Here is a 16,270-nt window from a genome sequence, read left to right on the forward strand (position 1 = left end):
GAGCAGGTTTCTGGGGGCGATAAAATAGATTCAAGGCATAATGTATAGACAAAGGTATGGTAGGATGTGAATACAGTGTAGGTAAACCTAGGCATTGAGGGATGATGAGAGAGATATTGTCTCTAGAAACATCATTTAAACCAGGTGATGTTATCGCATGTCTGGGTGGTGGAACTGAAGGGTTGGATATGGTATTTTGAGCAGGGCTAGAGACTACAGTGAAATAAGACAATAAACACTAACCAGAACAGCAATGGACAAGGCATATTGACATTAACGCGAGGCATGCATAGCTTAGTGATCACAAGGGTACAATATCACATTACATAAGGACCTTAAGGGACATACATACATTTATAATTCAACAGATTTTTTGTTAGTAGAGTATTTAATTGTCTGAAACTACAGTTCAATTTCTTTTTGTACAGTAAGAAAATGGGGTGTTTCGTTTGTAAATTTACATTTGGGAATATGAAATTTGGCCAAAAGAATAATTAAATTCATTACATAAAATTGTTTCAGCTTATTTCTATCCTAGGTAAGCAATACATCTCTCCACAATGGTGTAACATCTTCATAAATGTGTTCAATTATGAATCTACTGATGTTTTGCCGCAGATTCTTACATGAATACATTGCCAAAAAAGATGCAACACTGTTTCTGGGTGGTCATTACAAAAGGTACAATTTGAGTTGATGTTTTCCTTAAACTTCTTCATATAGTGGTTGGCAGGATAATGTCTATGAATCATTTTAAAGGAAACTTCCTTAATTTTGTTAATAAGTAGTTGTGTGTGTGGCAAAATCCAAACTTTTTCCCAACAGATATTATCAATAAATCCGTTCCAACAAGGAATGACATAAGGTATGGATACAGCATCCTGCTGAAACAAGGTTTGTATCGCTCTGTTGTTGAATGGACCAAAAGAGAAACAAATCTATCCTACTGATGAGTCAACACGGTCAATGGAAGGTAGGCTCTAAGGGTCAGGTCTTGACACGTTCCTGAATACTAAAACAACACCTGAGGGAATGGCATCTAAAATAATTGCAAAATCTTTAGGTGTTACAGGGACCTTGTAAAGTGATAAGAATTCCTTATAACTGAGTAAAAGACCCTCTGCATTTACCAGTTGGCTCACCAATAGGATATTATTTACCAGTTGGCTCACCAATAGGATATTATTTACCAGTTGGCTCACCAATAGGATATTATTTACCAGTTGGCTCACCAATAGGATATTATTTACCAGTTGGCTCACCAATAGGATATTATTTACCAGTTGGCTCACCAATAGGATATTATTTACCAGTTGGCTCACCAATAGGATATTATTTACCAGTTGGCTCACCAATAGGATATTATTTACCAGTTGGCTCACCAATAGGATATTATTTCGGAACCAATATTATGAAAACAAAGAAGTATTTTCATACAATATGTCCCGATTATTCCATATATAATCTGTGTGGAGAAAAATGATGCTTATAAATGAAGGACCATGACAAGAAAACCTGCCGATGAAAAGCAGAAAGTTTCACTGGAACTTTGTCAATATTATAATTACAAACCAACATGAAGTTAAGGCCACTGGAACTTTATCAATATTATAATTACAAACCAACATGAAGTTAAAGCCACTGGAACTTTATCAATATTATAATTACAAACCAACATGAAGTTAAGGCCACTGGAACTTTATCAATATTATAATTACAAACCAACATGAAGTTAAGGCCACTGGAACTTTATCAATATTATAATTACAAACCAACATGAAGTTAAAGCCACTGGAACTTTATCAATATTATAACTACAAACCAACATGAAGTTAAGGCCACTGGAACTTTATCAATATTATAATTACAAACCAACATGAAGTTAAAGCCACCAAAAGTAGAGACATGATGAGGAATAAAATTCCACATAGAAGTGGGTCTAAGGAATTGTTTTATCCAATTGATCTTATTAGTATTATTTAAGGTAGTAAAGTCCAGAAAATTCAGCCCACCATTCTCATAAGTGTTCATTACAACAGTTTTCCTAATGTAATGGGTACGGTTTACTCGGATATGAACTCAGTAGCACAGACTAGATCCATGTGACGTTGAGAAATAGTGACTAGTGGGAAGTTTAGAAGATACCCTGGAAATAAGTTAATAAAAATGTAATATCGCAAAACATAATTGTTTGTACTTAATAGGTAACCAGATCGTGACCACAACTAAGTTACCAAGTCTTTAACCACACTGTGTTGTTACATTGGTGAGTAAAAAGTCATGCTTCCTACGCTTGAACATTTTGTCTGAAAATAAAATATTTATTTACTCAACTGCGTTACCCACTCCAGTCAACAGTTGGCGAAGTAAGACTTTAAGGTAATGCTGTTAGTGTGACGTATAATCTAGTGGACGGAACGCTTCATTCAACAGCATCAACAGTTAGTCAGCCACCTCGGTAGCTTGCTAGACAAAATAACCGAACCAATAAAGCTTTTTAGACGCCTCGTGTATATTAGGCACTGTGTTTGAAACATTCTGTCGTCTTGTTAGTTATCCGATTTACGGCGTTGTTATTGGTCAGCTAGCTGGCTAAGTTAGCAGTAGCCTAGCTAGCTAACATTTCCGACCATGAGTTCACTAAGCTACTCTCCTCCTGCTGAAGAAGAGGAGGCCTGCTGGACGGAGAAAGAAGCTCTGGTGAAAGAGGAGGAGGAGGAGGAGGAGGAAGAGGAGTCTGTTACGATACAAAAACAAGTAGAGGGTGAGGCTGTTACAGTGAAAGAAGAAGAGAAAGACGTTTCAGTTAAAGAAGAGGAAGACACGTTCAGAGTGAAAGAGGAGGAGGAAGAGGAAGCTGTTACAATACAACAACAAGTAGAGGGTGAAGCTGTTACCGTGAAAGAGGAAGAGAAAGACGTTTCAGTGAAAGAGGAGGAAGAGAAAGACGTTACAGTGAAAGAAGAGGAGGATGCAGTTTTTGGAGTGAAAGAGGAGGAGGGGGAGATGGCTGTCACATCGAAAAAGGAGGAGGAGGAAACTGGATATCTGAGCCCGGTTTCCCAAACGCATCTTAAGGCGTCCAATGGTTCTAATGATGAACTTAGCCGTAAGATGGTTTTGAGAAACCGTTCCCTGATTAACACTAGTAAGTACTGTCTTAAATACAGAGGCACAACCTCTGCAGTTGTTGAACTGATGTTTGGTGTTAAAGGGGAAATCTGCAGTTGCTACATTCATATTTGGACATTTAAATGATTTATTTATAGCCATTGATTCTTGAAGAATGTAACACATGCATCATGAGCTTAGTTCAACTGTTGTACCCCATCAGATCCCCAAATAAGCTTTCTTTACTCCAATGTTTAGAAACAATGTAAATCAACACTGTATATCCTCAACATGGTTAAAACTATAATGTTGATATCATGGATGGTGAGTCCTTGCATCATTTGGTCTGTCTGAATTTGAGAGCAGTTACATTTCTCCAGCCACATCCATCATCTTATTACCAAAACAGTGGTGGAATGACAGACTTGTTATTGTTTCAATTGCAGATTGATTGATGTGGCTTTTTTAAAGGAACAATTTAGGTTTTAAACAGCAGCAAAATGGATGCCCAGAGACTTGATTTAGTAAACAGCTGAGGGATGGTGGCTTGAGAAATGTAACCACTCTCAAATTCATAGAGAAAGCTATTTTAGAAACCTTGAGCCAAAACCTAGCGACCTCGTCAAGAAGTTCAGACATCTTGGCGTAACAGTTATAAGGTGTTGGCTTGACAGTCACTGGACCCAGGTTTGAGTTCAGCTCAGGGATACCCCCTGAATTCACTACACTATGAATACAAGGACTGGCCATCCTTGATGTCATAATTATAGTTTAACCAGGTTTCAAGGATATATAGTATATTCTAGAATTCATCCATGATGTCATAATGATAGTTTAACCAGGTTTCTAGGATATTCTAGAATTCATCCATGATGTCATAATGATAGTTTAACCAGGTTTCTAGGCTATATAGTATATTCTAGAATTCATCCATGATGTCATAATGATAGTTTAACCAGGTTTCTAGGCTATATAGTATATTCTAGAATTCATCCATGATGTCATAATGATAGTTTAACCAGGTTTCTAGGCTATATAGTATATTCTAGAATTCATCCATGATGTCATAATGATAGTTTAACCAGGTTTCTAGGCTATATAGTATATTCTAGAATCCACCCATGATGTCATAATGATAGTTTAACCAGGTTTCTAGGCTATATAGTATATTCTAGAATCCACCCATGAGGTCATAATGATAGTTTAACCAGATTGAGGCTATACAGTGTTAGTTTACAAACAGTGGCGTTATACAAGGTTACGTTTTGGTTTCTGGTGGGATAATACATTTGAGGCATTTATAAGTTATATTCTTCAAGAATCAATGGTTATTTAGTAAATGGGTCTTTCTATAACTGCCAGTGAAGATTTTCTGTGGGGTTCAAATTGTTAGAGCTTTTGATAAGTCATTGTATAATATTCAGCCAATTGTTTTAGAGCTGACCGTAGTCGACTGGTCGATTGTTCTGTCGATAGGCTGTTTTGTTGACCGTGATTTATTTTTGTGGAGCAGTCGTAAATACGCTATATATACAACATTTTGTGGACACCCCTTCAAATTAGTGGGTTCAGCTATTTCAGCCACATCCGTTGCTGACTGGTGTATAAAATTGAGCACACAGCTGTGCAATTTCCATAGACAAACATTGGCAGTAGAATGGCCTTACTGAAGAGCTCTTGCTTTCAATGTAGCACCATCATAGGATGCAACCTTACCAACGGGACCGCAGAGTGCTGAAACGCATTCCAAACTGCCTCTGGAAGCAACGTCAGCACAAGAACTGTTCGTCGGGAGCTTCATGAAATGGGTTTCCATGGCCGAGCAGTCACACACAAGCCTAAGATCACCATGCACAATGCCAAGCGTTGGCTTGCTGTAAAGCTCGCCGCCATTGGACTCTGGAGCAGGGGAAACGCGTGATCTCTGGAGTGATGAATCCTCCTTCACCATCTGGCAGTCCGACGGATGAATCTGGGTTTAGCGGATGCCCGGAGAACACTACCTGCCTGAATGCATAGTTCATTAAACTGGGTTTAGCGGATGCCAGGGGAACACTACCTGCCTGAATGCATAGTTCATTAAACTGTAAAGTTTGGTGGAAGAGGAATAATGATCTGTGGCTGTTTTTTCATGGTTCGGGCCCCTTAGTTCCAGTGAAGGGAAATCTTAGTGCTACAGCATACAGTGACATTCTAGATGATTCTGTGCTTCCAACAGTTTGGGGAACAGTTTGTGGAAGGCTCTTTCCTGTTGCAGCATGACAATGCCCCTCTGTCTGTCTGTTTGTTTTCTACCTGTCTGCTTCTGCCTGTCACTGTGGCAACAGTTTGTGGAAGGCTCTTAACTGTTGCAGCATGACAATGCCCCTGTGCATAAAGCGAAGTCCAAACAGAATTGGTTTGGTGTGGATGACTTGCCTGCACAGAGCCCTGATCTCAACTCCATCGAACACCTTAGGAATGAATTGGTCTTAGCTTAATTGTCTAAGAAAATTGAGGAGAGAGCAAACCCCAACTTAATTAGGTCTATAATCAATTGCCTAGCTGTTGAATATGCCTGGCTTTTTAAATCAGTACCAGTCAAAAGTTTGGACACCTACTCATTCAAGGGTTTTAATTTATTTTTACTATTTTCTACATTGTAAAATAATAGTGAAGACATCAATACTTTGAAATAACACATGGAATCATGTAGTAACCAAATAGTGTTAAACACATCAAAATATATTTATATTTTAGACTCTTCAAAGTAGCCACCCTTTGCCTTGATGACAGCTTTGCACACTCTTGGCATTCTCTCAACCAGCTTCATGAGGTACTCACCTGGAATGCATTTCAATTAACAGGTGTGCCTTAAGTTCATTTGTGGAATTTCTTTCCTTCTTAATGTGTTTGAGCCAATCAGTTGTGTTGTGAAAAGGTAGGGGTGGTATACAGAAGATAGCCCTATTTTGTAAACGACCAAGTCCATATTATGGCAAGAACAGCTCAAATAAGCAAAGAGAAATGACAGTCCATCATTACTTTACTTTAAGACATGAAAGTCAGTCAATCCGGAAAACTTAAAATGTTTGTAAGTTTCTTCAAGTGCAGTCGCAAAAACCATCAAGCGCAATGATGAAACTGGCTCTCATGAGGACCGCCACAGGAAAGGAAGACCCAGAGTTACCTCTGCTGCAGAGGATAAGTTCATTAGAGTTACCAGCCTCAGAAATGGGCAAATAAATGCACCTCAGATTGCAGCCCAGATATATTTTTCACAGAGTTCAAGTAACATACTTGAACTCTCAACATCAACTGTTCAGAGGAGACTGCGTGAAATCAGGCCTTCGTGGTTGTATTGCTGCAAAGAAACCACTACTAAAGGACATCAATAAGAAGAAGAGACTTGCTTGGGCCAAGAAACACGAGCAATGGACATTAGACCGGTGGAAACTTGTGATTCCAAATTTGAGATTTTTGGTTCCAACCGCTGTGTCTTTGTGAGATGCAGAGTAGGTGAATGGATGATCTCTGCATGTGTGGTTCCCACTGTGAAGCATGGAGGAGGAGGTGTGATGGAGTCGGGGTGCTTTGCTGGTGACACTATTGGGGATTTATTTAGAATTCAATGCACACTTAACAGCATGGCTACCACAGCAATGCACCATCCCAGCTGGTTTGTGCTTAGTGGGACTATAATTTGTTTTTCAACAGGACAATGACCCAAAACACACCTCCAGGCTGTGTAAGGGCTATTTGACCAGGAAGGAGAGTGGTGGAGTGCTGCATCAGATGACCTGGCCTCCATAATCACCCGACTTCAACACAATTGAGATGGTTTGGTATGAGTTGGACCGCAGAGTGAAGGAAAAGCCGCCAACAAGTGCTCAGCATATGTGGGAACTTCTTCAAGACTGTTGGAAAAGCATTCCAGGTGAAGATGGTTGAGAGAATGCAAAGCTGTCATCAAGGCAAAGGGTGGCTACTTTGAAGAATATAAAATATAAGATAAATGTTGGTTTGGTCATTACGTGATTCCATATGTGTTATTTCATAGTTTTGATGCCTTCACTATTATTCTACAATGTAGAAAATAGTAAAAATAAAGAAAAACTCTTGAATGAGTAGGTGCGTTCAAACTTTTGACTGGTACTGTACTTTTGAGGAAAATAGGCAGTGTTCTCGACTCAAACCCTGACTTTTATAAGGGATTTTCTGACGATTAGCTTAGCAACCACGTGACAGAATGTGACAATCTGAACATGATTGGTCGACAGTCTGTTGGACGGGCGTTAGACATTTGTTTTCTAGCCTGTTTACTTTGGATCACGTGATGCGGCCTCAGTTAGCCCCGGGCTTGTGGCTGTTTAAATTCCTGCTGTTTGTTTTGGCAACAAACTGTAAATCACCGTGAGATGACATCATCACTGTATGTGAATTATTATTTCAGATGACATCATCACTGTCTGTGAATTATTATTTCAGATGACATCATCACTGTCTGAATTATTATTATTATTACAGATGACATCATCACTGTCTGAATTATTATTATTACAGATGACATCATCACTGTCTGAATTATTATTATTACAGATGACATCATCACTGGGGAAGCAGACTATCTAGAGCACGTCCCCGTGAGATGACATCATCACTGTCTGTGAATTAAATGTCTGGCTTCTAAATAAACTGCTGTTCACCATCTGGGACCATTCAACACTCTAGATTTACCAGGTTATTACTTTTGGGGTTCTCATAGGCTTACAATTGTTGTTTTGATTGTTGCTTGAACAGTCGCTAAGATAATATTTGGTTGCGATAGTTGCAAAATACCTATTTTTGATGCAGCAGTTGTTAGCTAGAATGCTAACGCTCATTGACCGGCTGGTAGCAAAGCTAGCCAAAGAGCATTTTCCTCAAACATGATATTTAGCAGGACATTCAAACGAGCCTGTGAAATGCACTCACAAGCAACCTGTAAATGGAGGCTATTTTTGCTGTCAGCCTATGAGAACCCCGCAGAGCTTTCCCCCACAGTGTGGAATTAGTGAATAGCGACACAGAGCTTAATGTGATTTTCCTTGAGTAGATCTGATCTTGCTCTGATAATGTGTTGAATACAATTCGGAATACAATGTGAAAAACAAAGATCTTCGCTTACCATTTCTGCCCACGCAGATATACTGCAACTAGATAACAGATATACTACATCCATAACTAGATAACAGATATTCTGCATCCATAACTAGATAACAGATATACTGCATCTTTGACTACATAACAGATATACTGCATCTTTGACTAGATAACAGATATACTGCATCTTTGACTACATAACAGATATACTGCATCTTTAATTAGATAACAGATATACTGCATCCATAACTAGATAACACATATATATATAGACACATATAGACACAGATACACATATAGACATCCATAACTAGATAACACATATATATAGACACATATAGACACAGATACACATATAGTGGAACTAGATAACAGATTTACTGCCTCCATAACTAGATTAAAGATATATTACAACTAGATAACAGATTTACTGCCTCCATAACTAGAAAGCAGATATACTGCATTCATAACTAGATAACAGATATACTGCATCCATAACTAGATGACAGATATAGTGGAACTAGATAACAGATATACTGCATCCATATATGTAAATACTACATCCATAACTAGATATCAGATGTACTGCAACTAGGTAACAGATATACTGCAACTAGATAACAGATATACTGCATCCATAACTAGATAACAGATATACTGCATCCATAACTAGATAACAGATATACTGCATCCATAACTAGATGACAGATATAGTGGAACTAGATAACAGATATACTGCATCCATATATGTAAATACTACATCCATAACTAGATATCAGATGTACTGCAACTAGGTAACAGATATACTGCAACTAGATAACAGATATACTGCATCCATAACTAGATAACAGATTTACTGCATCCATAACTAGATAACAGATATTCTGCAACTAGATAACAGATATACTACATCCATAACTAAATAACAGATATACTTCATTCATAACTAGATAACAGATATACTGCATCCATAACTAGATAACAGATATACTGCAACTAGATAACAGATATACTACATCCATAACTAAATAACAGATATACTTCATTCATAACTAGATAACAGATATTCTGCATTCATAACTAGATAACAGATATACTGCATCCATAACTAGATAACAGATATACTGCATCCATAACTAGATAACAGATATAGTGGAACTAGATAACAGATATACTACAACCAGATAACAGATATACTGCATCCATACCTAGCTAACAGATATACTACAACAGGATAACAGATATACTGCATCCATACCTAGCTAACAGATATACTACAACAGGATAACAGATATACTGCATCCATACCTAGCTAACAGATATTCTACAACGGGATAACAGATATACTGCATATTGGTGACCAAGAGTCATCTGCTTAGGGTTTCAACAACTGTAATAACTTATTTCTACAATCATCCGCTTTACTACTGTGAAAAAATAATACTAAATATGACTGTTGTTGCTCACTTGACTGTGTTAACCTCTCTTGGGTAGGGGGCAGTATTTTCACGTCCGGATGAAAAGCGTGTTACTCAGGCCCAGAAGCTAGGATATGCATAGAATTGGTAGATTTGGATAGAAAACACTCTAATATTTCTAAAACTGTTAAAATTCTGTCTGTGAGTATAACAGAACTGATATGGCAGGCGAAACCCGGAGGACAAACCATCCCCCCCCAAAAAAAAAATTCAGCCTACCACTGTTTTCAATGGCTGTCACTTTTATTTTAAGGCAAAATCATCGCAGATTGCAGTTCCTAGGGCTTCCACTAGATGTCAAAAGTCTGTAGAAAGAGTTTCATGCTGGTTTTTGGAAAAATGAGCCAGAAATTGTAGTTTTTCTAGGTGGCTCCCATTTTGGCTGTAGTGTTTGATGAGATGAGAGCACGTTCTTTGGTATTTTTCTCCGGTAAAGACAATAACGATTCTATGTCTTACATTTTATTAATTATTTACATATTAGGGTACCTAAAGTTTGATTATAAACGTTGTTTGACTTGTTTGGAAAAGTTTATTAGTAACGTTTGGGATTCATTTTGTATGCATTTTGATGGAGGGAAACTGGGTGGATTATTGACTGAAGCGTGCCAGCTAAACTGAGTTTTTATGGATATAAAGGACATTATCGAACAAAAGTACCATTTGTGATGAATCTGGGACCTTTTGGAGTGCCAACAGAAGAAGATTATCAAAGGTAAGGCATTTATTATTTCGCAATTTCTGACTTTCGTGGCGCACCTGCCTGGTTGAAATATGTTTTTCATGCTTTTGTGTCTTCAGTTTGAATTTCGCGCTCTGCAATTTCACCGGATGTTGGCCAGGTGGGACTCTACCATCCCACCTGCCCATAAGAAGTTAAGAAAATAGTCAAAGTTTGTGAAAGCTTTTAAACATTCATTACAGACGTAAATTGTTGTATACAATCATGGGCATCACCTTTAGCTCATACAAACAGTGGATGTCTGCTGTTGTGGGCCTTTAACCATCTGTCTGACTTTGTTGTTCACACAGGAGAGAGACTTGACTATCGTGGATCCTCTGGAGAGCCTCAACAACATCATGAAGCTGCTGAGGCAGAGAAGAGTCTCTCCACATCAGAACACCTCAAGAAACACCAGCGGAAACCCACAAGGAAGAAATCTCACCACAGCTCTGACTGTGGGAAGAGATTCACCTCTTCAACAGACCTTAAAAGACATCAGAGAATCCATACAGGAGAGAAATCTAATAGCTGTGATGAATGTGGGAAGAGTTTTAGTGTTACAAGCAGCCTGAAAGCACACCAGAAAACACGCACAACAGAGAATTCTTATAGCTGTGATCGGTGTGGGAAGAGTTTTACTACATCTAATCAGCTGACTATACACCAGAGAATACACACAGGAGAGAAATCTTACCACTGCTCTGACTGTGGAAGGAGTTTTGTTTCTTCCCAATATTTAAAATCACACAAGAGAACACACAAAATAGCAAAACCTTACCACTGCTCTGACTGTGGAAAGTGTTATGTTTCGTCACGATATTTAAAATCACACCAGAAAACACACACAGGAGAGAAGCCTTATAGCTGTGATCAATGTGGGAAGAGTTTTAGTGTTACAAGCAGCCTGAAAGCACACCAGAAAACGCACACAAGAGAGAAATCTTATAGCTGTGATCAATGTGGGAAGAGTTTTGTTACATCTAGCATTCTGACTGTACACCAGAGAACACACACAGGAGAGAAACCTTATAGCTGTTATCGGTGTGGGAAGAGTTTTACTACATCTAACAAGCTGACTATACACCAAAGAATACACACAGGAGAGAAACCTTACCACTGCGCTGACTGTGGAATGAGTTTTGTTTCTTCCCAATATTTAAAATCACACACGAGAACACACACAATAGCAAAACCTTACCACTGCTCTGACTGTGGAAAGTGTTTTGTTTCCTCACGATATTTAAAATCACACCAGAAAACACACACAGGAGAGAAGCCTTATAGCTGTGATCAATGTGGGAAGAGTTTTAGTGTTACAAGCAGCCTGAAAGCACACCAGAAAACACACACAAGAGAGAAATCTTATAGCTGTGATCAATGTGGGAAGAGTTTTGTTACATCTAGCATTCTGACTGTACACCAGAGAACACACACAGGAGAGAAACCTTATAGCTGTGATCGGTGTGGGAAGAGTTTTACTACATCTAACAAGCTGACTATACACCAAAGAATACACACAGGAGAGAAACCTTACCACTGCGCTGACTGTGGAATGAGTTTTATTTCTTCCCAATATTTAAAATCACACATGAGAATACACACAATAGCAAAACCTTACCACTGCTCTGACTGTGGAAAGTGTTTTGTTTCGTCACAATGTTTAAAATCACACCAGAAAACACACACAGGAGAGAAGCCTTATAGCTGTGATCAATGTGGGAAGAGATTTAGTCACTCAACCAACCTGATGGTACATTTGAGAACGCACACTGGAGAGAAACCTTATAGCTGTGATCAATGCGGGAAGAGTTTTACTACATCTAGCCAGCTGACTATACACAAGAGAACACACACAGGAGATAAACCGTACCACTGCTCTGACTGTGGAAGGAGTTTTGTTTCGTCCCAATATTTAAAATCACACCAGAAAACACACACAGGAGAGAAACCTTATAGCTGTGATCAATGTGGGAGGAGTTTTACTCACTCAAGCAACATGATATCACACCAGAGAACACACACAGGAGAGAAACCTTATAGCTGTGATCAATGTGGGAAGAGGTTTACTCAGCCAAACATCCTGATAGCCCACCAGAAAACGCACACAGGAGAGAAATCTTATAGCTGTGATTGCTGTGGCAAGAATTACGCTGGTAAAAGAGCTCTGATTAAACATCAGAAAATACATACATGAAGGATTTGTTTCATGAAATCAATGAAATAATGTCACAATGTAGAATGTTGTAACATTGCAGTAGGAGTATTTTAATGATGTCACAATGTAGAATGTTTTAACATTGTAGTAGCAGTATTTTAATGATGTCACAATGTAGAATGTTTTAACATTGTAGAAGGAGTATTTTAATGATGTCACAATGTAGAATGTTTTAACGTTGTAGAAGGAGTTTTTTAATGATGTCACAATGTAGAACCTTAAACATTTGCCCCCCTGTTCTATTGATTTCAGCATGATATGGATATTACCCTCATTGGAAAAATACAGGCTCTGAAATGGAAGAGTACTATTTATGTGATTAACATAAACACAAATGAAGTGTTTGCGACCTACTTGAATCAAACTGCAACACTTTAAAATGTAGCTGACTGTCTTCTGCAGGTTGTCGTCTAACCAGTGAGGTAAAAGATATCTCCCATTTCCATGTGTTTTTTTAGTTGTGTTAGTTTCAACAGCACGTACAACCTGATTCCCCCCCTAATTGATATCAGTGATTTCTTGCTACTTGTCAAAACAACAGTGTTTTTGGTCCTTGTGCAGTTTATAAGGAGCTCGTTTAAAGAAATATAAGTAATATGATTACTATTGTGTTTGTGTAGATAGTACATTTTATGTTTAGGTTTTCAATATATCACAAACCATTTCTGCATATTGGTTATTGATTTGGACAAGTTAAAACTGTTTTGACATTGGGCTATCCCACCTAGGAAAATGTTGTTGAAAAGACGTTGAAAATAATAAGCCCGACGTCCAATCTACGTTCGGTTGTTGAAAATACTTATTTTTCAGGTCAATGACTTCAAAGCAACTCAATTTCAACGTACTTGCATTCTATGCATATGGATGCAGTATAAAAAAAATGAACTTGGACTAACTGATTAACAATTTTATTAACAATGAACAGTTTTATTAACAATCCTACATCACTCCTGTATTTATTGACAGCATCCAAATGCTATTTGTCTTTATTCCACTACTGAAGAAGCATGACTCAAATCACCTCATATTTCAAACATTCAGCCTGACAAAAGATACGTTTTATTATTCCATGCTTCACCATTAAGTTAATTATTGCCAACACATATTAACAAAGGGGTGTACATTCGGTTTTTATATTTTCATAATCTTTCAATGTAATGTAACATTTAGTAATCACAATAATTTATGAGACTAACTGAATTTTATTGGCACAATTATATCGTTATTAACAATGTTGTAAAACAAGCGTATATTTTGGGTTGGATATTACATCCTATTCTTACTATTTTAATCAATGTCATTTCATTAGAATGCTCATTAGTCTTTCAGTTCGTTATTCTTTAGCTTTTTATCCTCTTATGTTTGTTGTGTTGTAAATATTTCCGTTTTTTATTTTCATAGTTTTTTTATTACGTTTTCCTTGTGAAGCGCATTGTGTTGCATTTATGTCTGAAATGTGCTGTATAAATAAAGCTTGATTTGATTTGAACATATTGCAAAACAAATGAATCCAATGACCGACCAATCAACAAATATGTGCAAAATCAACACATCTTGGTCCATCGTATTACGATAAACCATATCAATTCAGTACATCTTCCACCGTGTTAAAATAGTATACAACTTTAGTATCAGTTTTCAACCAATCCCGTACATTTTTGTTGAAAATATAAAGTGTTGAAATCAACAATACGTCAAAGGATTCAACTACTGAAAACTGAAACAAACAAATGGATCAAACAGATCAATCCCACGTTTCCAGCCTGCTGAAGGCGTGGTGGAGTGGTAAACCTTTATTTATTTAACCTTTATTTAACCAGGAAGGGCTCATTGAGATTTAAAATCTCTTTTTCAAGAGCGTCCTGGCCAAGATAGGCAGCACCAAGTCATTACAAAAATTACAGACAAACAACATGAAAAACTACAAGTAATCTAGTAAAAACCATAGAATTCCAAAGAGTATAACAAAATCAAAAACAGCAAATTAAAAACATTGACATGTCAGGGAATCAGACTCAAGATCATTCATCAGTGATTTAAAAATACCAATCGGGACAAGTTCTTCCAGTTTAAAAGTATTTTGTAAGGTGTTCCAAGACGATGGCGCAGAGTACATAAAAGCCCTTTTACCAAATTCAGTTCGGACATTTGGAAGTTAGCCGGATAAAGTCCAGCGAACGAAGAGAGTACCCTCCACATTTCTGAACAATAAAAATGCCCAAATAAAAAGGTAGTAAACCCAACATGGCTTTGTAAATAAAAGTATACCAGTGACTGAGCCTACGAGTGACTAGAGAAGGCCAGCCAACCCTGGTATACAAAGTGCATTGGTGCGTAAGGGTTTTGCAGTTTAAAATAAACCTCAAAGTGCCATGGTAAAGGGTGACAATTTAAACACCACCCTCGGCTCTACCAGGGGCTTCAAGTGGTCTCCCACAGATTTAACAATAACATGTTCTAACAGAATGTAAACTTTCTTCACCACCAGTTCTAATATGTTAACATGAATAAGTACATTTCAAGTTACAATTCAACACCATGTTCTGTGGGCTTGCTGTTCCATTTCTTGACTGCCCCTGCAACACAGAAACACATTTAGTCATATTATATAAAACACTCAAAGTATCTGGGCCTCAAATCAAATGTATTTATAAAGCCCTTTTTACATCAGCCGATGTCACAAAGTGCTGTACAGAAACCCAGCCTAAAACCCCAAACAGCAAGCAATGCAGATGTAGAAGCACGGTGGCTAGGAAAAACTCCCTGGAAAGGCCGGAACCTAGGCAGAAACATAGAGAGGACTCAGGCTTTGAGGGGTGGCCAGTCCCCTTCTCATTGTGCCGGGTGGAGTTTATAAGAGTACATGGCCAGATCGTTCTTCAAGATGTTCAAAAGTTCATAGATGACCAGCAGGGTCAAATAATAATCACAGTGGTTGTCGAGGGTGCAACAGGTCAGCACCTCAGGAGTAAATGTCAGCTGGCTTTTCATAGCCGAGCATTCTTTTATTTTTTACCCCTTCTCCCCAATTTCGTGGTATCCAATTGGTAGTTACAGTCTTGTCCCATCGCTTCAACTCCCGTACGGACTTGGGAGAGGCGAAGGTCGAGAGCCATGCGTCCTCCGAAACACAACCCCGCCAAGCCTTACTGCTTTTTGACACACTAACCTGGAAGCCATCTGTACCAATGTGTCGGAGGAAACACCAAACCAGTATCTGTAGTTAGCTGAGCCTTCTGAGGTCGAAACAACAGGTAAGGTAGAGAGAGGGTCGAAAACAGCAGGTCCGGGACAAGGTAACACATTTGGTGAACAGTTCAGGGTTGCATAGCCGCAGCCAGATCAGTTGAAATTGGAGCAGCAGCACGACCAGGTGGACTGGGGACAGCCAGGAGTCATCAGGCCAAGTAGTCCTGAGGCATGGTCCTAGGGCTCAGGTCCTCAGAGAGAGAGAGAGCACGAGAGAGGAGAGTTAGAGGGAGCATACTTTAAGTTCACACAGGACACCAGATAAGACAGGAGAATTGTGTGACCTCTCACCTTTCTGGCTGTAGAAGTGTTCTTCCTAACCAGTCTCTCAACAGCTCTCAGACTGAGCTCCACCCTCACTGGGTCTTCAGA

The 16,270-nt window shown here is 38.5% G+C and overlaps 1 protein-coding gene across 1 annotated transcript; it reads left to right on the forward strand.

Annotated features, from left to right (window-relative positions):
• The first annotated feature begins 3,428 nt into the window (after window positions 1-3,428).
• On the forward strand, window positions 3,429-12,658 carry LOC115182224 (zinc finger protein 850-like). Its single transcript, XM_029743847.1, has 2 exons — window positions 3,429-3,435; window positions 10,776-12,658. The coding sequence occupies exons 1-2, from the start codon at window positions 3,429-3,431 to the stop codon at window positions 12,626-12,628; spliced, it is 1,860 nt and encodes a 619-aa protein (XP_029599707.1). The 3' UTR covers window positions 12,629-12,658.
• Window positions 12,659-16,270: the final 3,612 nt, after the last annotated feature.

The sequence above is a fragment of the Salmo trutta genome, unplaced genomic scaffold, assembly GCF_901001165.1.
Source record: "Salmo trutta unplaced genomic scaffold, fSalTru1.1, whole genome shotgun sequence".
NCBI lineage: Eukaryota > Metazoa > Chordata > Actinopteri > Salmoniformes > Salmonidae > Salmo > Salmo trutta.